This window comes from Spea bombifrons, chromosome 2 (assembly GCF_027358695.1).
Source record: "Spea bombifrons isolate aSpeBom1 chromosome 2, aSpeBom1.2.pri, whole genome shotgun sequence".
Classification (NCBI taxonomy): domain Eukaryota; kingdom Metazoa; phylum Chordata; class Amphibia; order Anura; family Pelobatidae; genus Spea; species Spea bombifrons.
Window position 1 is genome coordinate 85,903,956 of NC_071088.1, and position 27,004 is coordinate 85,930,959.

Genomic DNA, 27,004 nt, shown 5'->3' on the forward strand with positions numbered 1-27,004 from the left:
GTGCTGGAAAATAATGGTGGCCACACAAAATATTGACACTTTGGGGCCAATTTGGACATTTCCACTTAGGGGTGTACTCACTTTTGTTGCCAAGGTTTAGACATTAATGGCTGTGTGTTGAGTTATTTTTAAGGGGACAGCAAACTTACACTGTGATACAGGCTGTACACTCACTACTTTACATTGTAGCAGAGTGTCATTTCCTCAGTGTTGTCACATGAAAAGATATAATATATTTACATAAATGTGAGGGGTGTACTCACTTTTTGTGAGATACTGTTTGTGTGTATATACTTTGTATGTCAAGTAGAATACATGAATCCTAAGCGTTGTGTTTTTTTTCTCGTTGGCAGTTTGTCTTTCTGACCTATATTCTGGGAGTTGCCTGGCTTGGGGTTTTTGGGTTCTCTGCTGTTCCCGTGTTCATGTTCTACAACATGTGGTCAAGTTGCGAAGTTCTCAAGGGATTGCCTATTAATATGACGACTTCAGCCGACCAGATATGTGTGGACATCCGGCAATACGGTACAAGATTTTCTTTTTAAAAAAAATAAAATAAATAAATATATATATATTGTATTGAAAGCATGGAATATTTATTCTGATTAATTTAACGTGAAGGCAGCGAGTTGACTGTTAATTGATAACAGCTTTTTAAATGTTAATTATAAGTTGTGATCCTAATCTGATGCCAGTCCTGTGGTGATGCCTTAAATCATAATGTTCCATGAGGAAGTTCATAATGACGTTCTCTTATTTTCCAGATGTTCTACGTTCTAAATAAGATATATTTTTAAATATATTTATATTGCACGTAACCACATAGCAGCCTTGATTTTCTTGAAGGAAATGATCTGTCTATAAGCACCGTCTGGCACATTAGGTGTATTTCTGAAACGGTTGCCTTGACATTTTTTGTGTGGGTGAATGCAAGAGAACACAGATGGGAAGTGGGTGGAAAAGTAGAGGAAAGAGTTCTAGCAGCTGATTCAGATGATTGTGTTGCTTTCTGCGTAGGTATCGTTCCATGGAATGCTCTGCCCGGAAAATTATGTGGACCAGCTTTGGAGAATATCTGCAAAACCAGCGAGGTATTCATAATAACATATTTCAGTTTGGATTGATCTTGCTCTTTAAAATCTGTATGTTAAAATGAATTGGTATAGGGCACTACATGATGTCCCTGTTGCTTTTGATTCTGTGTACATCTGTTGGGGTTTAAAAATGCATTTCTAGATTAATTAAAAACACTTAAGTAATGACCGAACCAATCAAATCATGATTTTGCTCAAATTTTCTTAATTTCCAGGATTCCATGTAGCATTTATCTGAAAAGCACAATTTAACTTTTAACAATGCCTATCAATGATGCTAAGGGCTGGAAGGTACCCAATGATTTCAACAAGCAATGTGTTGGAAGAACTTTTGAGGCCCTATGCAGGCATTGACATGGAAGGGCTGAGAGTAATTGAGCTTTATGGAAAAATTGAACTATTGTGAATATTCCTCACGTTTTCATCAGAAGGAATGAACATTTACGATCGGCTTTGATGCCTGGCTGATCTCATGGTGGCCACATTGGAATTTCCTCTTGGCAGCTGTGATGTAATGTAGACTAAAGTGTCTGGTTTTAGAATCACATAAAGCCCCCAACCTCCTCCTCATAAAACTAAGAAACATATAAGTGGGTAATGGTTGAGTAGGTAGATACTTGTGTACACAAAACTCAAGTTTGTGTGTTCTCTCCTAGTTTTACATGTCCTACCACCTCTTCATTGTGGCTTGTGCTGGGGCTGGAGCTACCGTCATTGCACTGGTACGTATTCATCTTGTGGCACCTCTTTAAAAGTCTCTGTAATTATTCAGTATTTTGGTAAAATCTTTTTCTTTTCTGCTCTTTTAGGGAATCTCTAAAAAGTATTTGCTTATTGCATTAATGAGCCCCACAATTAAATATCATGATGATGAAAACAATCCTTTTCACCAAGAAATATCTTTTTCTATATACATTGTGAGAAGGTTAATTGACCTTCATGTAATGATATGGACATACATATTCCTACATATTAGGAAAATAAGTCTACAACCAACTCTCCTGCAGATCTTTAATATGTTGAATAAAATATACTTGCACACAGTATAAATTCTTCTCACTTACAAATGGCACATGGCATGAAACATTCATTCAATGTCATATTTTGTTGAAAAACTCTTAAACTGAAAGGCCTTGTGGTCCATAAGTAATGTCCCACCAAAGTGTGCAAAGCTGGTATGTACTTGGCCCAAAAGACTTATGATGTTATTGTGAAAGTGAAAGGTGTCTCTATATTAATATATAAATATTTAATATATCCTGGTCAAATACATCAAAATTAAAATATGTTTTACAAAAAATAAAACTTACCTTATTGATTTAAGAACCATCCTTAATATGATGATAGATTTTTGTCAAGTGCATCATGAGGGATTTTTAGGATTTATTTTTCATTTGTGGTACATTGGGACTTTTTGCTTACTCTGTGATAACCTGAGTGGAAACAAGGCACTTAGTAGAATGAATTGGAAGCCACCCAGGTTAATGGCCAAAATGTCATTTTTCCATAAAAGAAAAATATTGGAAAGTGCATATTAAATGGAGTAATATAATATTAAAGGAAAGCTGTCAAAAGGGGGAAAAAGTGTATTTAGTATTCTCTTCACAATAATGGATTTCCAGAAAACCCCACAAAATTAAACCGGTTTGAAGAGATCAGATTTTCCCATCATCTACTTATTTTTTATTCTAAACATTTTTTTTAAAAATTCTTTGTTGGCTGTGTAGATTGTAGAGTTTGCAGACCATCTTCATTCTAGGTCTTTATTACACATGCTTTCATTGTAAGAATTTATCGAACAGGCTTATAAGACCTGTGATTATTAAAGAGCCACCTACGAATATGACTATAAACCCAAAACCTGCATGTTGAGATTACTTTAGGATAGCGTTATTAAAACGTAGTGGCCCAAACAAGTTTGGCAGAGACTCGCTATTTAGTCTTGTCCACCCAACACTTGGCCTTTGAGTCTATGCGGCCTCAGATCCTTGTTACTCTCTAAACCCTAGTGGCTGTGTATGGAATTACAATTAGGACACACTGATAATTGGAAAGAAAATAAATGCTTTTGCCAAGTGGTCCAAGGTCTTAGATCTCCAATCCAAATCTCTGGTCGTTCTCCGTGAACATTTATTTCAGCTGACGTGAACCTAACTTCCTTTGAAAAACTGTGAAAACTGTAACTGACTGATGTCAGCGGCTGTAGGAGACGTTGATCTGCCCTGTCTTACTCTCGTTTGTTTTGTTCTCTTCCACCAGCTGATCTACATGATGGCAACCACATATAACTATGCTGTTTTGAAGTTTAAGAGTCGGGAAGACTGCTGCACTAAATTTTAATATGTATAGCCATTCCTTAGGGAGACTGCATCGTTGTAGGTTCAACTACCACTGACACCCTGGACTAAAACTCAGTTTAGACGTTTATTTTTTTATGTAAATAGCAAGCCTCATTTAACCTTGTAGAGAAGCAATTAACTGATTTGTATGCAAAAAAAAAAAACAGAAAACAAAACTATATTGGATGAGATCTGGCTAGATTTAGTAAACAGCCCATTTGCACTTTTCCCCCAAATTATATCTATGAATATAACACGTGTGCCTTCATTGCTTGTCTATCAAGTATAGTATGAGACATTTACAGTTCAGTTATTTTAGCACTGTTTTGAAATATAACGTACAAGCAAAAGAATAAACAAAATCATATAGCTTTAACGCCTACATAAAAAAATAACGAAAAGTTACTGGCTGGTAACCAACTAATTGCTTTCCTCCACTGCTTAAATTGATTTTTTTTTTATGGTTCAAGCTTGTTTTCTTGTTTGTAAATCTACACATGTACAGTTTAAGTTTTAACAAACCATTTAGTGGGCCAGATCTCAACATATGTGTAATTCTTTAAGCCCTTGGAAATTAGAGCCAACCCTTCTGAAGGTGTAAGGCACTTGGGGGAAAGGTGTTATATTGGGGGTGGCATGGCCAATTGTTGGACTACAACTCTTATCACACTCATCTAACTGGGTGAAGGTGACTGTGATCCAGCAAGAGACAGGAACGCATGTTTGCAGACCAGGGTGGCAGATCTAGGCGGAAAGCTAATGATGTTTGAAATAATCTCTAGAAACAAGGGTTTTTTGACACAGGTTGGAGAGAAGAATTATGAGCACTGGGGATGGATTCATTTTTTTTTATAACCTATTTTTGTAGCTGAATAAAATTGACAATAAAAGACTAACTTGTGGACTTGCATGCTTTGTGTTTGTAAGAAGATCACGATTTCGTCTCCACAGGACGCCGAGGGTTTTATATTAACAGCCAGTCACGGTTTTCCCTTCCAGCGCACGTTATATTATTTCACGTCTAATGCTTTCTTGTTTATAGTTGCTTCAGACAGAAAATATAAAAATTTCTACACAGAGTAAACAAAAAAAAAAATTAGAGCTTTGCCTTTTCTTTTCTTTTTGTTTCTTTTCTGGGGGGGTCATTTGTGAATGTCCACATTAACTGTTTAATGTTCAGTTTACTCCTTGCTCACTAACTCCTTTTGCCTTTTCTTCTATCCTTTTGCCTAACCGAAGCATAGCAAAGGTCCTATGTCCAGTTTGTCCCCCTTATTAATGAGCGACTACTTCTAGAACTCTTAACAAACTGCTTGCTTTGCCTTCATTGACATGCTCACTAGCCACGGTGCTCACCCTTCTCTTGCAGATCCACTTCCTCATGATTCTGTCTTCTAACTGGGCCTACTTAAAGGACGCCAGCAAAATGCAGGCCTACCAGGACATTAAAGCAAAAGAAGAGCAAGAACTTCAAGACATCCAGTCCCGATCTAAAGAACAGCTCAATTCTTACACATAATACGATTGCCAAGATAATACCAGTAGCCCTTAAAACCAGTCAGCTAATGCAGAAGTGTAATATTAAATATATATATATATATAAAAACCTGCTACTGGAGCTGATTCTGTCTAATTAGAAAAAAAAAAAAACAATTCAGTAAGTAACACAATGTTCACACTTTCTTTGTTTTCTATTTCTTTGTTTTGCTATATTTTGATCTCAGGCATTTTAAAAGGCAGCACTTTAAAGGAACCAAGTGAAAGAGGTTTTCATATTTAGGATAACTCCGAGCAAAGGCTGGCGAAAAAATTTCTCGGTAGTCGTACCAACCCGTTTCAGCTGTTGGTGTTTAGGATCAGACCCGCCGAAGTGTTACTGTTTTGAAATGAAAATAGCGAAGTTCTGTTTCTTTATAAACCTGTGAAAAGTTTCAGAAGTGCCAGGCAATTAATAAGATGGACATAAAGACTTCTTGTCAAATAGGTGTCGGCAAAACCTTGAGCATTCTAAATTTCTGTATATGAATCAGGAGAGCTTAATTTTCTAGATCATGTGTATATTTTTTTCCTTCTTGAATATCTTAAGATATTTTTGGTTGTTTGAGTGTAAGACCAATAGTGGGGAAACGCATTTTTAACATTGGTGCATCGCTAATATATATAGTATTTCCGTTATTGCTATAAGTGACTTATTCCTCCTCCTGTGGTTAACTGTGATTTTGTTTTGACAGTTGCACTTAAGAAAAAAAATTAAATAAAAATTAAAAAAAGAAAAAAAATGTGATAAATGTAGACAGTACGTGTTTAGAGTATTAAAAAAATAATAATAATGCCAGGTCTACATGATGATCTACAGATAATCTTCATTACTGCTGAAACGTGAACATACAGTGTTCAGGTATTTTTGTTTGTTTTTTCGGCCTAAAAAAAGTTTTTTGATGACAAATTAAAAATAAGACGTTTATTGTAGGTAGATAACATAATAGCCTAGCTTTTTTTTGGTTAAGCCAGTGCATGGAAGAGTCGTAAAATATTTCTACTGCAATGCAGGTGATTGCTGTAGCCCAATGTTCTCTTGTACGGATAATGAAGGCAGTGTCTTCTTCTTTATTTTCTATTCTGTGTAGTTGCTGGGAGTTCTTGTTTAGTGTAATATTTTTATGTAAAAAAAAAAAAGCATTACATTTTGCTATGTATAAATTTTTGTAACCTAACAGTGAATCAATATTTTCTATCAGTGCCAAGGGCTTCCTGTAGTTAAATCCAAGTGTTATAATAAATATTTGTAGATAAAAAAAGCTCTCGTTTCTGTGATGATTTAATAATGCAATAGGTGCCATGGCTTGATGAAGGGGTGGGATCAAATAATTGGGTTCATGCAAAAAAAAAAAAGGAATAAAGGTCACGCATTGTGGGCACCAACCAGCAGTTCATCAATATCAACCATGACGCATTAACACACAATTTAGCATACTATTTAATACGTATCCGGTTGTTTCAAGGTTGTTCTATATGTGTTTATTAGATAACTGACGACCCATCCGTGTTTAATAATAATCGGTACTGGTATTTTAAATGCAATTTTTAATTGATTTTTTACTCATAAAAATAACTACATTTTTTTAGACAGCTGCAGCAGATTCTGTAGTGCTGATCTATCAGAAAAGGGTTAAGTACTCCATTGTAGTGTAGCATCTACGTCATAGTATAAACTCCTGTTTCAAACAACATTGTCTTGAACCCTTACTCTCTCTGGAAGGCTGGGCTACTTGTAGACAAAAAAAACCAATCTTATATGTATCATTGTGCATTATTTTTTTTGTTATGTGGTCCTGCCGAAGAGCTCAAAGTTGCTGGAATAGCTGCTTCTTTGCATGAGCCAGAAAATAAATGCTAAGTATACATAACATGAATGCCCCTCACTGCAAATTAAAATGTAATAAAAATAATACTAAATAAACCTGCTCCCAGTAGTAGATGACCTACACATTACCACTTTCTCTTAAGAAAAGTCCAAATCTATCGTTATTGCAGCTTGTTAAGCACACACACAACCTATATTTCAATACATCTTCTTTAATAAATAACCTAGATGACGGTCACAGGAAGCAACTGAAACCGTACCCTACAAAAAGGTAAACGCCACTTAAATATCCCTTTGCTGTTTTTCTTGACCGAGGTAGTAATCTAACTACAAACATCTTTCTCCTTGCACCATGTTTTGTTACGGTCAGGGCTTATAAAGACATTGAAACTCTCTACATCAATTTGATGACCTCACATTCGTTATGTTCACCAACCGAATGAGTGCTCAATAGTTAGGAATGTGTCAAAGGGTGCATAACTATCACATGCATTGAAATAAATGCGTTTCCGTATGTTTTGGATGAGGGTGATCCTTAATGTTGTAGGCTTTTACTGCTGAAACCTGCCTAACCGATCACTCAATGCTGTTCTGTTCTAAATCTTAACTCCTTCCCGTATACGGTAACTCGTCTGGTCACATATTCCAGTGCGTCTCCAAGGATTCCGTGTTTCTCAGTGGTCGTTAGGTGTTTTGCTTTACGAAGTTTTCCTAAGGTCATTTTTTCAGAGTTGGAGAGTTTAGAAGTGCAGGGTTTTATTTTGTTTATTAGACACATCCTCCACTGTTCACTTCTCATAAAACTCCTTTTGATTTAAGATACAAAATATATAATTTAATTTAAAAAAAAAAATGGTTAAAAATCTTGGAACACAGGAAATGGAGCGTGTTCTGGGATAATCTGTCTGTAACAGAATTTCCACATCAAATAAAAAACAGGCTGTGCTGGTCACACAAATAATCGGAACTCTTGGATAAGTCTTGTGAAGAGGAAGTGATTGTTTACCAGAAGTCATCATCTGCTTCTCCATGAGAGAGAGCTGTTATACTGAAAGAGAAAAAGAAAAGTACATTTTAATAGGCATAACGCTGCATAGAAACGCTCACAATTAGAACTGATTAACATGCAGCACAATCTTCCCCGAAGCAAAACACTGGATCCAGTTTAAATGGAATCACTGTTTGTAGAGAAGCACGAGTGATGTTCCTCATCCACTATGATCTCACATTTATTGTGTACATCTATTTGCTATTAATTATTAAGGTTATAAGAAACGTTTTACACACTTCCTGACTGAGAGTTGTTTGTGCGTAAAAGCTAATGTCAGAATGGGGTGAATAAATGGCTTGGTTCTATGTTAGACGACAGACTACCGCAGGTCAGATTCTTATTTCACGTGATGAAAGGATGAAGAGAAGCCCTTTGTTGCAAGACCTAGAGCTTTATGATGATGGCACTAATAAGGGTGCCAACAAGCATGCCACTGTTCAGCGGTCTTTACGCTGTGAAGAGAGTCAAACAAAGTTGACTACATCATAAATACATACGCAAGTTATGGTAGTGGTTACAGTGATGGAACTAAATACGCATGGGAGACACGTGGTCATCCTACATATAAGAATAGAGCAAGGACTGAGGTTTGACAGCTGTGTTGAACTCTACACACAAACCAAGATTATTGGATGTCCTTGCTTGAACACAGACAAATTTGACAAGAACTAGATTGTTTAATACAAGAAAGATGCGTGCTGTATAATTTACCTTGCGTTAGATATTTTTTCTTCCAAAGAAATGTCTTCCACAGACTCTTTAACAACCTGAGACAAACAACGCAGAAATCATGGACACAAAAAAGCAAACATGCAATTAAAGATGCTGTTCCAGAAAATTCTTTAAAACACATTTTTCCAATACATAACCCCAGTGTCATTTTTACTATAAACAAGTCCATTATGAAAAACTAGTCTTAGTACTTCCACCGCAATGTGTACTGTATTAACCATGTTTCAATGTGTTTGTACTCCACGTTAAGTCTAATTGAAAGTATCATTAAAAGAGAACGGCACAATCTTCTCCAACTTGGTAAAGTTCAAAGTACGGTCACATAATTGTGTAAAACTGGAGGAGATTCACATTGTATTAGGACAATGTCCCATAGCGCAAAGCCATAAAGAACTTGTTGAACCAGCAGAAAATGAAATGTTCTTCAGTGGGCCTGGTCAATGTCCTGGCTCGAATAAAGTTTAAAATGTCAGGTCTGGGAAATGGAGTCTTGCCAATAAGAACTGGAACAATTAACCCTGTAAAGAAGATGATGCATTTCCCCACCTGCCCTTTATAAAACGATGATCTTTGAAGGGACACTCCAGTGTCTCCCGTGCAGCCCCACCAACAAAGAATGCATATTAAACGGACACTCCAGCCATCAAATGGACTTTAATGGATATAACAGCTACTTGGTCTCTTTAAATTGTTTGGTCCATTTTGCAAATGCATGGGGGGGGGGATCCCTAAATGCATTTGCCCCTAATGCCCTGCAGGAGATGCATTTGTCTGAATACATTTCCCCGCACATGATTGATGTACTTTCCCCCAATTGATTTAATTGGAAGTACTTTCCTGTCACTGATTGACAGCGCCAAGTAGCCTGTCAGTGGCAAGAACTGTCGGATCATGGAGGAAGAAGGCACTTTTTGCAGCATGGCTGTAACGTCTGTGTGAGGTAAGTGCTTTATTTTGTATTGCTTTTGGAAGAATGCATGTTAAAGTGCTCACAGGTAGGGGTGTCCGGGACATTAGACTGTCCCTTTAAAGTATTATCTTTTATCTGACATTTGCATCTGACCCATTCTAGCAAGCACATTGTGCATGCTATGCGAGTGTGTGTCAGCGTCAGTGTGAGTGAGTGTCAGTCCAGTAGACAGGATGCCAAAACAAACAATTGCAGTATGATACCTTTTGTTATCTTTTAAATGATATTAAAAATATATACATATAAATATATATATGTATCATCATTTGTGGTAGATTACCATCTCAACCTATTATACATAAAATACACTACGATCCTTATTTTTATTATGTTGAAAAGACTTACATTTTTCACTACATGTATCACATTATATTTGTCAGTTTTCTTCTGAAAGGAACTGTTCCACGTACAGTTACAGAATTGTACCATTGTATTTAATGGCCGTTACAGGCCACTGTAATATGTAATATAGCCATTAACAACTGAACTGTTGTCCTAGTAATCTTACCTTCTCAGATTGCTCCTCTGCCTTGCTTTGTAATAACATTTGCATGTACTTGTCCATGGGATTGACGCTCGTTTTAGCACCCTCTCCCAGCTCATCTGGCCTCAGGTTTTCCTCTGCCTTTTCTCGTTCTGCGTCAGACACTTTGGGCACCATTGTCAAATTCTTAGAAGGAAACAGAAGCAACCCATGAAGTTGTGATAATGAATTTATAATAAAAATAATAATATTAATGCACTCCAAGCCTGTTCTTTAATACAAGCTATGTATCATTAATAAAACATTTGACTGATACAAAAAAAAAATTTGAAAAACAAATGGGCATTTAAGGGATTTTGTATGTATTTTATTAAGTTATTATTACACATTCCTTCCAAGGATTCTTTGCAGCAACCTCCTCCAGACAAAGGTTACTCCAGCCTCTCTGGAAACACCACACACATGTTTGCTGGTAAATGAGTGTGTAAAGTTACGTGCACATTATCGGTAGGTTAGCATGTACAGGCTGTATGTGTTTTTGAGTATCTTTAGCAACTCAGAGAAGCTGACATAGCTAAACAGAGCCTGTAGCGCATGTCATTACATTACTTGTACCAAAATTGTTGACAATTTGTCTGCGGCTTCAGATCAGTAACAAATACACTTGTTCTCCATATTGCACAGAACTACCTGCCCCTGCCCAAAATCCCTAACAGCAACAGAAACAAGGAGGTACCGAACTGCATAGGAGACAGACTTTCTGACAATATCTGGTATCGCATTGGAGACATTAAAGGAAATAAGTAAAAGAGAAATTTGAATTCTATGCGATGTTCAGGTCAAAGGATCAAAGAGGTGAATATGACATACGGATTATCACCTGCGCTGAACTTTCTTCTATTACGAAGGACCACAGCATTCCTAAAACAGCATCCGTTTTAATTATTACAGAATAGCAATCTCAAGTGTCTTACCTCCTTTGTGTCAATTTCATTCAGCAAGGAATGATCTTCACTCTTCTGCTCCCCAAAATCTTTTTTTGCATCCGTTTCCTTAATTCTTTCTGCTGCTGAATCGTTCTGTTTCAATGATTCTTCGCTCATGTGCTTACTGAGCACTAAAAAGACACAAAAAACTAAATTCAGCAGCAAGGCCGAATCTATAGCCTAATTATGAAAAATCTCCAGCACAGAGTGAGCATACCATATATACTCCTCCCCAACAAAAGGTACAGCTTGGTTATGCCCAGTAGTCAGTGGCAGCTTACAAGAGGTCGATCACCTCCTAAGCTCTTTTAAAACGGGCATCCGCCACCATACAGCGTATGGAGGACATGATACCCTGGGAAGAGGCCAGACATGGCCCCTGATACCGATCTTGGTGTTGCAACACTAAGTGATGACGGTCCAGGCACGTCAACTGTCATTAACTGACTGTATTTGTGTGACGGGCCTGGATCGTCAATTGTCCTCAAGGGGTTAATCAACAGGGTATATAAACTACTTAGAAAGATTACTTGTTGACCCGTTAAAGCTTTATGTTAAGGAGATCTAGAGTTACATTCCGTATCTTAAATTTTACCTATCCTTCATACACAGGAATATGCAGAATTGTGTTCAGTTTCATGTTGGTGTTCACAGCGTTCTAAAGGTTAATGTTATTTATAGCGCTTTACTCTTATAACACAGTTATAGGTGTTAGATTTGCAGTTCTCTTACTTCTGCCCTTATTTAATCTTTCTCAACGATAGTCAGCAATGAGTTGCAGAGATCACCAATGAGCAGAAAGTAACAGGACATGTAAAAGCATGGATTTCAAACAATTACAAATACATACAGAGACGTATTCTGTAAGCAGTTGTCATGGACTTGCTCTAGAAAAGCTTTTCAAACTCAAATTGGTTTGAAGACCTTGCAAACTTACAGGAGTCAAACTGCGGAGTAGCTGTTGGGGGCACGTTAGCGCCGACGTTGTCACTGACCAAGTCCTCTGATGCATGAGAGGTGTCACATTCTAGCTGTTCTGGTATGTCTTCTTGGCCTAAGAAAAGGGGGATGGAAATTGTTTAACAGTGACTTCAAATTAATTCAAATTATATAAAATGAAGAAACCAGGGCTGACAGGGCTATTCACTGTTTGGACCTCTGTATCTCTGTATCTAAGTGCCTATGTGAAAGTTTATTGGCTAAAATAGGAACAACATCCATCAGCATACAAAAACTCTATCATCCGTTGCCAAGATAGAGGAATCCTGATTAGAAGGGTGAAAATGCCCAGATATTTTTCCTCACTGATCGCCAAGTAAACCATATCTCCCTGTCTTCAAATGCATTCTCCCTTTTCGGTAGGGTTCAAGAATGAAATACAAGTCAGTGTATTTGTGCCAGTCTGCTGGGCAGGCGAATGTGCCAACAGCCTGAAAGGTGGTAGCCAAGTGGCTCTGTGCAAGGAGTCTTATAGGAACCCCGCAGGTTAAAAGAACATCCAAGTTGTAAACAAGTGTAAAGAAAAAAGTTTCAATGTTCTTTCACCATTTCTGCAACATAAACAATCTAACAGCACAAATCGCTATAAAAAAAAAACCTCTAGTTATGATTTAGCCAAAATTTTACAAAAGAAAATGCACTGCATACACCAATACAAAATCCTGGGGAATTTCACCTGGCAATATGGGAAGATGTCTCCAAACAGAATACAAATGCTGCTGAAACCTAGGATTGTTGTATGTGCTGGCTGGTTCTCAGAAACCAGCTTTTGTGAAGAGCATCACTCCCCCTGCTTCTCACTTAGTCAGAATTAGCTCACACTTGGCAAAGGATCTTATTTGTACAAGATGGCAAGTACTTGTTTTATAAAAGGTGGTAGCAGTGAACCACAGAATAACAGAACAAAAAATGCATAGGTTCCAGGGAGCGAATCTGCCCTCCATCACCACCGGTTTCTATTGTAGCTCCATCAAATTTCAGATCTGTCTCTGACAAGCATTGCCCTATAAAAGTCTCTGAGTTATGAAAAATTTAAGAATACCAAAGCTCATTGCAGGAGCCAAGAGCAGCTTTTGATATAAAGGCACCTCGCATTACAGCTTCAGGCAGACTAAGGGTACACTCTGAAGATCCAACAGACCCAGGAGAGCTTTCCCTCAAAACCAAGGACCAGACCTTCCATCATGCTCAACCTGGCACTTTGTACATTCAGCCCGGAAAGTGCCTTTTTCCACCTCTGACTGTTTTTGTGGACTTGTTGAAAGTCCACGGCATGGAACCTTGCTGGAGCTATATACATGCTGCTCAGAACCAAAAGGAACACACAACTTGTTTAAGTGTCCTCCAAAGTAATGCAGTTCAGCTGCCAAAACAGTGACATGTATTCTTAATTAACTGTTGTTCTAATTAGCCTATTTTTTTTTCTTTTCCCTGTTGTTCTAATTAGCCAATGTTGCCACTTCTAAATACTGCCTGAGAGTACTTCATGTTTCAGGGTCCTGTTCTCCATGGAACGTATAACCAGACCAGAAGCATCTGGAAAATAACCGACTTTGTCATACCCAGTCAACGAACATCCACTAACATGTTTGAGAAATCGGAGCTGTTGTCACCTCGACACAACTGTTAATTACGGTCTTTTTGATTACGATGACAGAAACTTATGAAAAGCGAACAACCAAAAGAAAAAGGTCTATCAAAATTGTTTCAGCGTGCACGTAGGTGGGTGACATAAGAGGTATTAGTCAGTACCTAATCATTATGTAAATGTCTATTCTGTTATGTGTCATTCAACACAGAAAGGATTACGAGGTGTTGCCAAGCAAGGAACCACAAAGAAAAGCTTATTCTATGTGGATGCTGCCGATTGCTCTCTGGATTCTATTATTGTATTGTATTGGTTTCTCGTGCCTGTTGGGATATTAGCATAGGGAATATTTGGAGAATCTATGGTTCCATGGACACGGACATATAACATGACAGATGTGCTGAACGATTTCTCTGTTTCTGGATATATTCAATTTCCACTAACATCGAGGGACCCCTGTTGGTCTCGGGAGGGCAGTACAGCACATGTGTTTATCCGAATTAACAGAACACAGACCACTCAAGACACTAAAAACGTTCCACCTTTCTGGACATCGACACCATTTTGGCTTGAACTTGGTGTTTTACATTGTGGATTTTTAATATCTCTGTAAGTGAACCGTATGCTGGAGCTGGCAAGCGTTTCAATAATAAGAGTAAACTGTATATCCTTCCATAACAAAATTATGTTTGCTAAGAATTTAAACAATCATGAAAACCTAATATGACAAAGATGATAAAATGTCTCTCTTTCCCCCCACACATTTTATTGTCCTGTGTAGTGATGTATTAAAAAGTCCCTCAAGGCACAGGGACAAGAACATTTATTTTCATAATACACAAGACCCCTTCCAAATATATTGCATATCAATTTGAGCATCGTGGACCCTATCACTCGTATACCACATAAGTGTTTCTGAAAGCTAATACTAAACATGCATGGGATAGGCATAAAGCTATCCGGAATCTAAGTCAAGATCAAGGATTGTTTAGGATCTGGGTCTTACATCAGAAAAAATGGGCAAACTAGATGGGCCAAATGGTTCTTATCTGCCATCAAATTCTATGTTTAAAGATAAGGCAATCCTAAAGCAAACATCTCCTCCTAAAAAAGTTTTTTAATTATTTCAAAACATTATCAATTAAAGGATATAAAGTATCATGGACATTTTGTTTAGCTACTCACAAGGTTAAATATTTTATACTTAAATCGATACATATACCAAGGGGTGTTTAGAAATTATGGGGTGATATCATCTGCATTATTAGCTCAACCCTATATTAGAATATGTCTCCAGACCCTCTGCTTGCTTTGTTTAATAGGCCATCACACCAATGGTAGAAGAGCTGTGAACAGACACTTATTATTTATTAGATTATAACTTTTTTTTACTAGTATGTCTAAAATAATCTTACCTTGTAGAGAAGAATCTGAGTAACTCCGTGGCTCTGAATTGCCAGCTGGTCTAGGAGGATCAGCAACTGGCTGATGGACACTAAAGAGAATCACACAGCACGGTGTAAGGAAGGTGCTTTTTGGATAACTACATGTACAGCATTTAGCTTTCTAGACCATAATATTCTCTGGAACTCAAACCTTCTGTACATTAGTTGAAAAATACATTTTCAATACGATATATACCGTATTTGCTCGATTATAAGACGACCCTGATTATAAGACGACCCCCCAAAATCTGAATATTAACTTAGGAAAAAAAGAAAAAGCCTGAATATAAGACGACCCCAAAGGAAAAAAGTTTTACCAGTAAATGTTAATTCATGTAAACTATTTTTTTTAATAAAAGCTATGATTGAGAAAAAGATTTTTTTTGTTTTTGTTTCTTGTATTTTCCAACCTGTCCCCCAGTTACGCACATCTGCCCCCAGGCTTGCCACTCCAATATGGCACTGTGGCCCATGATATGCCTTTTAACCCTCTATATGCCACTGTGCCCCATGGTATGCCTTTTGACCCCCCTATGTTCCACTCTGCCTCCAGAAATGCCTTATACCCCTATATCCCATTCTGGCATTTAGGGGGTTAAAATGCATATTATGGGGCAGAGTGGCATATAGGGAGGTATAAGGCATTTCAGGAGGCAGAGTGGCATTAAGGGAGTTAAAAGGCATTATATAGAGCACTCTGCCTCCAGAAATGCCTTATACCCCTATATGCCACTCTGCCAATTAGGGGGTTAAAAGGCATATTATGGGGCAGAGTGGCATATAGGGAGGTATAAGGCATTTCAGGAGGCAGAGTGCTCTATTAAATGCCCCCTTAACGCCACTCCAGAAATGCCCTATGCCGATTTAACACACACACACACACACCCTATACCCCCATTTAACTAACTAACACACACACACACACACACACACACTCTCTCTCTCTCTCTCTCCCCCCCTCTCTCACCCCCCTTCCCCCGCTCTCCCCCCTCTCTTACCGGTGCTTCCAGCCGGGGCAGCGGGTTGACGTCGCCTTCTGCTGCAGCCGGAAGGAGGTGTGGCTAGCAGCGGGGGTTTGTATGCGTCCGTCGCGTATACTTTCCCCGGCTGTCAGAGATCAGAGTTCCCCGCACCGGTGCGACAGTCGGGGAAGGTGTATGCGACGGACGCAGACAACCCCCGCTGCTAGCCACACCTCCTTCCGGCTGCAGCGGACGTTGTCTACGCGGATCGCGTAGACGTCAACCCGCTGCCCCGGCAACACATCAGGAAGCACCGGTAAGTGTGTATGATGGGGGGGGTCGGGTGAGACAGGAGGATCCAGGTTCCCTGCAGCGGTGCGGGGGATCTGGATCTTAGTCTCCTAATCAGACCTCTATTTGAGGTCTGATTAGAAGACGACCCCGATTAGAAGACGAGGGGTATTTTTCAGAGCATTTGCTCTGAAAAAAACCTCGTCTTATAATCGAGCAAATACGGTATATACCGTATTTGCTCGATTATAAGACGAGTTTTTTTTCAGCGCAAATGCTCTGAAAAATACCCCTGGTCTTATAATCAGACCTCAAATAGGTCTGACTATGAGACGACTAAGATCCAGATCCCCCGCAGCTGCAGGGGACCTGGATCCTCCCGGTGCGATTCGCGTAGACAACGTCCGCTGCAGCAGGAAGGAGGTGTGGCTAGCAGCGGGGGTTGTCTGCGTCCATCGCGCAGACCTTCCCCAGCTGTCAGAGATCTCTGACAGTCCTAGGGTCGTCTTATATTCAGGCTTTTTCTTTTTTTTCCTAAATTAATATTCAGATTTGGGGGGTCGTCTTATAATCGAGCAAATACGGCATATATTATATTCTAAAAATAAAGGTGCTACCTGTCACATCTGTGGACATATTGAGATATTTAAGAATTTAAAATAATATATAATTTAATATGTTTAAAGTCTGAGGCACAGGGGTTTATTTACAAAATGCTTTATCCCACAGATTTAACTATTATCAACATTATAACAGAGAAGCAGTACCAGTTATCAGTAAGATATGGGTGACCCCCAACATAAATACACCACCGAGCACTGGTTGTTCCTTAAAATGACATGCTATAGAACCCCACATACAATGGATTTCTATTTTTGTTATAAAGATTGTAGAAGAATATTTCAGCCTTTCAATTTAACATTTTCATAATAAATTTCCTGCAATTAAATCTAAAGAACACCATAGTTAGAAAGATTCAGAGCTCACACGGAACATAGAAAGCTTCTTTACCCTGTACCATTAACAATATATATATATATATATACACACATATATATAAAAAATGCTTGGGACTACATATATTGTTTCTTTACCTGGACACCAACTCTTTGTCTACTTCTGAAGCAAGAGGAGCGACATCATGTTCAGGCGAAGGAAACTGGTTTATTTTTGGGATAGGTGAAATGCGCTCATTAGGGCTGTGATGAGATGATGAAATGTATGAACCATTGTGATCTATAATGAGGATAAAAACGAGAAAGGATAAAAACTATACTCATCAGATCCACAGGACAATTATACCTGACACATATACACTGAATACGTATATAGTACCACGGACAAAACGATACATAAGATAATCTCTCACCTTCTGTTGAAATCTTTTCCTTTTTCCTTTTAACGTTTTGAGCAGGTTTGGATATTGGAGTGGAGGAAAGTCTTCTCGCAGAAGATATGTTTGAACTTGCTTGACTCCTGTCTCCCTCTGTTACTCTTTCATAAATCTGTGGTTTGAGTCTGGTCACATGAATATGCTGTTGGGGGATAATGCTACTATCTAAAAAGTTGACCCTATTCGATGATGTAGTTGATACAGTATTTAATTGTCCTCTTGTCACTGGAACAGAGTAAAGGATGCTGTCAACATCAGCTGCTTGGATGAGCTTCTCCCTGTAGTTACAGAGAGCCCGTTTTAAGTATTCGTCATCTTTTTCCATTTCGTTGATCATGGTCTTGGTTTTGGCCACAAACTGGATGTCTGAGTCTGATGACGTGCTGCAGGTCGGTGCAGAATGGTGCTGATATGAACAGGAGATGCCACTTCTTTCAACAGTGGGATCTAAGACAAGCTGGCTTTTGAAGACACCTTTATCAGCATGAATGTAAGGAGACACATCTAGCAAAGAATGATCGATCATGGAAGGCTTGGGGTAGCAATAGACGTCCTTTTCAAAAGCTGCTTAACAGAAAGAAATGAGAACAACATATTAAAAAGCATTATTGATTTTTTTTCTTTACTGCCAGTGATTTTTGAAGAATAATATCTATAAAGATTGCAAAAAAAAAAAAAAAGACAACAAAAAGGATCTATGTGATATGGAGAGAAAAAAAAAGTGTATTCATTAACTTGGCATGGGAGTCAAAATGCATCCTGGCAAATTAATTTATGCATTGATTTTTCAGGGCTAGCGTAGCTCTTGCTGAAAGAGCTGAACATGGTTGCTCCGTAAAATACACAGAAAAGAAAATGGACTGTTTAGTGAACACATCATATAGACAAGTTGTGAATCTGCAAAATGGAATAATCCTATACACAGGAAATTTTAATGACATGGACCATTATGTTATGATTGCAATGGGGGAATTTAAACATGCATGGAATATACATAGCGCTGCCAGAGACACAAGACAATATATAAAGATCGAGGTTTACCTGCCATGTACATTTATGTTTCCATGCATGACAGACAGTGTCAAGTGATCATGTATGAAAAAAGTTTTTATATATATATATATATATATATATATATATATATATATATATATATATATATATATATATATATATATATATATATATATATATATATATATATATATGAAACAGATTAAATTCTATGTAAACCGAGAACACCATAACAGGAAAACGAACCCTGCCATGACCGCCGTAGCTGTAATTCCAGTAGCTCCACTTCAGCATTTAATCGTTTCACGCAATCTTCGCTGTTTAACAACTGCACCTTCAATTCTGCGCATTGTTCAACCTGTACAAAAGTTTAAGAACAAAGTTAAAATGCTAACCTAAAGATAATACGGGAGCATCTTTTTATAATGTCTTGCAATAAAGTACTTGGTTTAGGGACCAGTGCAGATTAATAGTAATTTCAGAAACCAGAGTAGAGTTGAATGACAAGGTAACAGTAACACAAATACACATGGAGAATCCGCCAGATGGCTGCGCCAATCTTTATTATCCTTTCTGTACACTAGGGCTTGTCTACAACATGGTTAGGGGATCATTCACTAAAGAGTTAAAAATATCATTTCACCCTTTTTACTCTGCATGATGTGCCAACCTCGCTGGGCTTTTTAATCATTTATAAAGCATAGTTAATGGGGAGCAATAAGATTTTACAACCAATCTTTCCAAAGAACGTTGTATGCGTAGTGCTCACCTCTCTTTGGAGCCGCTTTTCCAACCTTTCCTTTTGCGTTTTATACTCTTCCAGGTCCAGTTTCCGAGCATTTTCCAGTATTTTTAGTTCATGCTTGAGAGACGCACAATCTGCAGCTGGGTTTAAGGCGTCTACGGTAAAATACAAAAAAAAGTCAACATACGATCACATTAATCTCCAAGGACAACAGAACAAGTCTTGTCAACCCACTTTCTCTCAGGAGTTGATTTTCCTTGCGCAGTTCGTCTAGTTGTTGCTTGAGTAACTTGGCTTGTGTTTGAAATTCCATTTTCTCCTCTTGTATCAACGGATAGTCAACAGTCTCCTTGAGTTTTTCAGTCAAATACTCATTCTGTCTGGTTAGCAGGGACAGCTGGACCTTCAGCGTATCCGCCTCTATCTGAAGGGAAACACACTTGCCGCTATAATGATAGACTCATCCCTGCGAACGTCTTACAGCTCGTTGAAAGATGTCACATGACTAGAAAAGGCGGGAAAGGTACATTCTGGTTGTTTGTGAAACCAAGTGTCCATGAATTGGTTTTCATAAACTCTGTCTTCCAGAAAACACAAGCTTACTCGATACTTTAGTATGTTTCCCTCATAATTTTGAGGAGGTTGTTGAGAGGAGGTCTGTTGAGCCATTTACGGACTCATTTTAACCCTCACTTTGGAAGCTCCTTACCTCTAGCTCCTGTCTTTTAGAAATTGCTTTCTCCAGTTCTTGCTTCTTCTCGTGGAGTGTCATGGCTTCTTGCTGTAACCGTGCAGCTTCCTCTAATAATCCAAAAAAAAAAAAAAAAAAATCCATGCCGTCTTAATCTAATTGCAGATATATATTTATATATATATATATATATATATATATATATATATATATATTTTTTTTTTTTTAAACTAGATAAACTGAAATTATATCTTCTGCCCAAAAGCCAGAGGTTACCAATAGCAGCTATCAGTATCTGGAGGAACATACTGTGTGTTCTCCTTAGTAAATTCCACTTAATACTGAAATAAAGAATAACAGGAAATAATTAAAAAAAATGATTCTCAAGCTTTTTATTTGGAACTCCAAGGATCAGCTTCCTACTGTCAAAAATCATGATTTTTTTTTAATCCTTAATTTCCACTTTATCAGACAAACCCTTCCTGAAAGGTTGATTGCATTAGTAGATTAAATGGTCAAATATAGAAATAAAACAATAATTATCAGTGATACAAACAAACGCTGAAGTAAAGCAAAAACATTGGAAAAAATGAAATCATTATATCCGAGGTTTGTAAAACATGGATTTTACAAACCTTTATTCCTTCTTTCATCTTCACTGACTTTCTGGGTTCTTTTCAAATACTCTTCTTTTAAAATAATCTGGTGCCTAAAAATAGAAAAAAAAATGAAATATGGAAGTACTTTTTTGTATTTCCATCAACAATGTTATATCAAAACAAATTAATATTATTAAAGGAAAACGATGAGGGCAATTCCCCCTCGGCAACATGTCCCACAGTGACAGCGCCCCCCTCCCCCCAACAGCTTGTGACTGCCACCTTAGCCCTCAAACAGCTTGTCTGTGCCATCTTTGTCCGCAAAACAGCTTGTTTGTGCCCCCAAACAGCCTGCAAGTGTCCCTGCCCACACCACTTAACTACAGTAGTGGTGTGATGTCACTTCCTGCATGCTGAATTACCAGCGGCTTTGAAGGGACGGACAAGTGAGACAAGTTGTCCCCTGCGAACATGATTATTATGCTCCTGCTTGCCCGACAGCAAGTGATTGAATTATTGTTCTTTGGCCGACATGCCTGCACGGCAGTGCAATGTTGCAAACACCCACTGTTTCAATATTTGATAAAATCACATTTTCTGAAAAAGAAAACAATGTTAACAGTGACTATGCCATACCTGAAAACTTCACTTTTCACTTTCTGTTCAAATGTGTCCTCAATATTTTTAACTTCCAGCTCCCTCTTTCTGAGCATATCATCGACACTTCTGGTTTTCTCCTCGTGAAGCTTTTGAGCCCTGAGAAAACAAACATTGTTTAATTAATAGGCTGCGAATGCTGGAGGAATAGGTATGTTAAAAAAATAATAACGTAAAGCTCACAGACATAAAGATTCTCTTATCAACCTACATTTCGAAGGCTTCCATCCTTTGGCGAAGGTCGTTTTCACGGCTCCGTACCAGCTCAATATCTTTCAGCAGGACCTGCCTCTGGGAATAAAATTCTTTTGCGTCTATCTGTAAAGTGAAAGTCTCCGTTAGTCCGCCAACAAATATCTTATGGGCAAAAGAGGATTTTATGAATATCTTTGTAGCCAACTGCATACAAACCCCCCCTATATTTTACAGGAATTGTGTAATCAAAGTGCACTAAGTTCAAATTGAATTGCGAGCAGCAGCCAATCACGTGTTTTCTCTCTGAACAAGCATGCACGCGATTGGCTGCTGCTTCAGCAACACGGGAACAAGAAGCTTACATGTTCATTCTTCCTAGTTTCAGTAGTGGCTGCAAAGTACAATAACTAAGCGATACTCGCATCATTTTGCATGCATTGGAACCCCATTCACAAAAGGGCTCCATCAACAATAGAAATGTAGGGTTCCTTTCACCTGTAACGGAAGATAACATGGGTTTCTTCCTCAACATGTCATCAAACCTATACTGGTTATAACAATTGGCCTAGAACTAGTGAAGCCATTGAGTTTGAACCCATTGGCACTCAACGATATTTGTCACAAAAGCTAGACCTTCCCAACAAGGGACACTCCTGCTAGCATTCATTTAACACTATATAGTAGCCTCTGATTGTTTTCTGAAGATTTGTTTAGTTTTAATCTGGATTATTTCAGAGACCCTTTTCAAAAATGACTGCAACACTGAGATGTAGAGAAGAAACCTGCTGTTCGCGCTCCCATTACCTCCTGTTGTCTTTGAAGTCGTTCAATAGCATTTTTCTCCCGTGATGCTAAACATTCTGTCTTTAACTGGTACGCGTTCTCCAGTTCCCGTCGGAAGTCGGATATCTCTTTCTGGGATTTTTCTCTTTCCTCCATCCTAATTTTTGCGATTTCAACATCTTTAAAATGTTGCAGCTACGACAGAGAGACAGACAGACATAGAAGCATTTAGACACATTTTCTAACCTCCCTTAGTAGATGATTTAATATCATTATAATATCTCCGTCACACATTTCAGTTAATACTTCGTTATGTGTTATTTTCTCTCTCGCAAGCAATTGATATTGCTTCTCTAAATGAATACGAAAAGCATGAATACCTCACGGGCCATCTCGGCCCGGAGCTGTGCCTCCATTTCCCTCCGATATTCCGAAAGTCTCATTTCCAGAGACTCAAACTTTCCACCTTTGGGATACATTTCTTCAAACTGTTCATCAACAAACTGAAGTTTCTCAACTATGTAAGAGAAAAAGAAGAACTTAAATAGAAAATAATCAACAATGAAATAATGTATAATAAAACTATATATAGTTCAAAAACAACAATAAATCCAAATTTACTTTTATTCAATTGCTTCACAAAGGATATTACTCTGCAATTAGCCTGACTATGTCAACGTGCCTGATCGGACATGAAACCGATTCTCCGTTCTTCTCCACCGATCATCAAACATTCTTAAGACAAAGAGTTAAGCTTGTAATACATATCCAAAATCCTCCATTAAAATGAATATGCGTACCAAGAGACTCCTTATAGGAGGTCACCGCTGTTTGGCTGTCGGCATCTTTGCTTTCCTTGTGTAGATGGTAATCTGTCATCTCCGTTAACATCTGGAACAGGAAACCTGCGAAGTTCCATAAACGAACATGCATGTAATAGTGGACCCCAGAATAACCCATTATAAAAAGCAGAAGATGCTTAACCCTTTCTAGTACAGGATCCATTCATTTATCTCAAGATCTGCTCTGTGTATTGTTGTTCACACGTTTTACATATTGATTTAGTGATTTATTATCCACAGCTCACCTACTCTAAGTTTCTTTTTTCACTTTATTGTTTTTGGGTGTGTTCAAGGGAGACCACCTTGAGTATTTGGTTTGGAGCTTTTCTTGCTGTTTTGCTAGCGCTGTATGTTTAGTTATATATATATATATATATATATATATATATATATATATATATATATATATATATATATATATATATATAGTCATACTTTGCCTTAGCTTGAAATTTGACACTCCGGCAGTCTGTGATTTCATATTAAATTAACTTTCTGTTTCACTTATATTGAGAGTTACAAATGGATCAATCACCATAACAACCAATGGGAGATTCCTGTTTTACCGCTCTACCGCTTTTACCGCTCTACAACAGAACCAATCTTTATACATAACTACATGTCTGTACTATAGGAATATGGTTTGAAAGAACACATATGACAGTTGATTGTCCCATTTAAATGACTATTTCCTCCTCTTCCCAATGCATGAATGCATTGAAGAGAATCTGCCGAGATCTTTTACCGAACACACCTTCTGGTTGCCACTGGGCATGCACGGTACACTCGGCGCAAGAGTTCCAAGGGGTGGAATAAGGCACTCTCACTGTATTTACTTTCTAAGTATTGTATTAAACATCCACTGTTGGAGGGGCTGCATGGACCACTGGAGTGTTCCTTTCATTAACTACAATGAATGAGATCATATTTACTGCAAACAGAGCAATGTGTCAGATCAAAGTATTCACATACCTTTTCCATTTTTATTTTGACTGCTTGATGTCTGCTGGGTAAAAACACGGGCATTTAGCTTTTATTTTAATAACAAAAGAAAACCAGCAGTAGGTATCTAGAACATACAAAATTACATTACCAGAGACCAATGCAGTTTTGATTTGGGATTTATCTTCATCAGCTGCAGTAAGTCGCCCGCAGTGAAGACCTTCGCCAATGAAATAAAACAACATTGTCATAAGTGAGTTGTCTGGATATGCACAAACTCCACTATTTTGTTAAATCAAACACAAAGGACTAAGGGCATTTGGAGTCAATCATATCACATGACTCACTTAAGAAAACCAACAGAAGAATGGCTCACCTTGTCTTTTTCCAGACCACACTCCGAGTAAAAGACAGAGAGCGAGTAGTCATAGCCACATCTCTCTAAGTGATCGGCTATCAGGCTATTGGAAGCCCTGAGCAGGAGATACTCTGCTTGGTGCTCTTTGGACATATGGGCTGGCTCTCCGCCGTCAGATCGATGTTTCAGCTCATGAATGAGATGGCTTCTGAGTTGTGTCTAGTTAAAAAGAGGCAAATAAATGAACACAATAGTACATAAACGTTCCGGTAATCGGTGACCACGACTATACATAGACATATTTCATTGTTTTAGTTTATGGATGTTTCATGACCTACACATACAGAATTCAATGCCTCCTTAATAGGCAAACCATTAATATTGGGGTTCACTGTAAATATTTCCGGGGCACCTGGGGTATTTTTTTCCTCCATACTAGTAAGTTCTATGACTTGTGAACATGATTCGTGGTCATTTTCCCAGTGCTCTCTATACACGCACGCTATTCCCACTTGTTATAAAAATGCATTGTGAAGCTATGCAGCAGGTATTTCCAAAAAAGAATGCCTTGTTAAAACATAAATGGGGTTGCCATATTGTAGAGAGGGGTGGTTCATCATCTTAGCATGAACAGTATACCTTGAGGGAGTCCAAAACCCCTTTGTTTTTAAACATCTGGTACAGCCTTTTACGCAGATCCTCTTGGGACATAGATTTATCTTCTTTGTCAGACATCTTACCTTAAAAAAATAATAATAATAATAATTAGAAAAAAATACCAGATATATGAACTTTACAGCAAAGAAATAGATGCTGGCAAATAACACCATTATCTAATATCTAGCCATTTCAGCAGCCGGTACCCTACGTTGGAATGTGCCCCAGCCATACTGGCAGCTGGAAAACAGTGCTTGTAGTGTGTGAAACACCATGCTTAAGTGTGTTCTTGCGGTTTCTACAGACAGAACGGTTTGCTTGTAGCGTGTTCCAGCTGTTCTGCCAGCTCCAACACAGTCTGGAGTGTGCTCCACTCTACTCAACTACCAAGAGCATGCTCCAGCCATTCCAGCAACTGAAACACCATGCTTGTGCATGTCCAAGCTGTTCCAGCAGCCCGGAACACTATGTTTGTAATATGTACAGATGTTCCAGCAGCCTGGAACACTATGTTGGTAATATGTACAGATGTTCCAGCAGCCTGGAACACTATGTTGGTAATATGTACAGATGTTCCAGCAGCCTGGAACACTATGTTGGTAATATGTACAGATGTTCCAGCAGCCCGGAACACTATGTTGGTAATATGTACAGATGCTCCAGCAGCCCGGAACACTATGTTTGTAATATGTACAGATGTTCCAGCATCCCGGAACACTACGTTTGTAATATGTACAGATGCTCCATCAGCCCGGAACACTATGTTTGTAATATGTACAGATGCTCCAGCAGCCCGGAACACTACGTTTGTAATATGTACAGATGCTCCATCAGCCCGGAACACTATGTTTGTAATATGTACAGATGTTCCAGAAGCTGGAACAGTATACTCTTAGCACATTCCAGCAGCCAGAACTGAGCCCGCAAACTGGCCAGGACGTTCCATCATAACACCATGCTTCGAATGTGGTAAAGTTAATCCAGCAGCGAGAACCAGCGCCTTATCCTGTAAAACCAGTGGGACGATCAGACATTCCAGCGGCTGGGACACGGTGGCTCTAGCATGTTGACTTGACTGGAGCATACTCTGGATATGTTGTAGAAGTTGAAATCGCCAGAACGCACTCTAGACACAAGGTTCCAGATGATGTAACACATTGAAAGCATAGGGTACCCCATTTACTTCTTCTCCCACCCCAGCCAAGTATGTTTGGTCGAACACATCTCCATGCACGTAATATATTTTTAACGCCACCATGGGCAGGGATCTGTTCGGATCCCCTATGCGCGTGCATGGAAAGCACTCCCAAAAAAAGTGTTTCCTGACACTGATTGGCTGCTTCAAGCAGCCAATCAGCTGCAAGAATTGTCTTAAAACAGAGGAAGAGAGCAGGTAAGTTATTTACTTATTCATGTTTTGTGTATAAACTCTAAACCAATATAATGAGCTGGCCTCTAACAATACAAATAAACTGTAATTCACAATGCATACACTTATTGAGGATTGCCACAGACAACACGTTTACGATAGAGCGATACTCACCGCACTCGCACAGGTCCTTTTTATATTCCACCTCTGCTACCAACGGTCACTTCCATGTAAACACAGTAACTGCAACCAGCGGGTACACCGCCAACAATAAATCGACCAATCGAAACTCGAGCACAATAACAACCAATTAAAAAAAAGAGAATCTGCTCATTGAGACGCTTCCGCGTTTCAAGCCTCGGTTTCAGAACACCTTACGTCTTCCGAGGTCTAAATGTTAGAGACACAATTCATCGCATCTTACATGTTTCGATTACTGATTGTTTGTATAAAC

At 38.5% G+C, this 27,004-nt stretch overlaps 2 protein-coding genes across 7 annotated transcripts in view; one reads left to right on the forward strand and one right to left on the reverse strand.

Annotated features, from left to right (window-relative positions):
* Nucleotides 1-6,231, forward strand: part of GPM6B (glycoprotein M6B) — a 43,642-nt gene extending 37,411 nt beyond the window's left edge. For 4 of the 5 annotated variants that reach the window (XM_053455014.1, XM_053455017.1, XM_053455013.1 and 1 more), the window contains 4 exons: nucleotides 354-525; nucleotides 1,018-1,091; nucleotides 1,751-1,816; nucleotides 4,803-6,231. In XM_053455014.1, coding sequence (XP_053310989.1) covers nucleotides 354-525; nucleotides 1,018-1,091; nucleotides 1,751-1,816; nucleotides 4,803-4,952 — 462 coding nt within the window. In that variant the 3' untranslated portion in view covers nucleotides 4,953-6,231. Of the gene's footprint in view, nucleotides 1-353; nucleotides 526-1,017; nucleotides 1,092-1,750; nucleotides 1,817-3,353; nucleotides 4,342-4,802 lie in introns of those variants that run through there. The other variant, XM_053455015.1, reaches the window with a different exon arrangement.
* A 1,305-nt stretch (nucleotides 6,232-7,536) lies between these two features.
* OFD1 (OFD1 centriole and centriolar satellite protein) lies at nucleotides 7,537-26,813 on the reverse strand. 2 transcript variants are annotated; one of them, XM_053455009.1, is made up of 23 exons: nucleotides 26,725-26,813; nucleotides 25,164-25,264; nucleotides 24,543-24,743; nucleotides 24,318-24,386; nucleotides 24,197-24,227; nucleotides 23,183-23,287; nucleotides 22,763-22,899; nucleotides 22,404-22,577; nucleotides 21,616-21,722; nucleotides 21,384-21,503; nucleotides 20,784-20,857; nucleotides 20,167-20,258; nucleotides 19,692-19,881; nucleotides 19,482-19,612; nucleotides 18,959-19,070; nucleotides 17,675-18,262; nucleotides 17,400-17,541; nucleotides 15,023-15,102; nucleotides 11,958-12,074; nucleotides 11,009-11,151; nucleotides 10,059-10,220; nucleotides 8,560-8,615; nucleotides 7,537-7,845 (listed from the first exon to the last, which is right to left on the reverse strand). In XM_053455009.1, exons 2-23 carry the CDS (start codon nucleotides 25,257-25,259, stop codon nucleotides 7,800-7,802), a joined length of 2,973 nt encoding a protein of 990 aa, XP_053310984.1. In that variant the 5' UTR covers nucleotides 25,260-25,264; nucleotides 26,725-26,813; the 3' UTR covers nucleotides 7,537-7,799. The 2 variants fall into 2 exon arrangements, with proteins under 2 accessions (XP_053310984.1, XP_053310983.1); XM_053455008.1 differs by having other exon boundaries at nucleotides 24,197-24,230.
* Nucleotides 26,814-27,004: the final 191 nt, after the last annotated feature.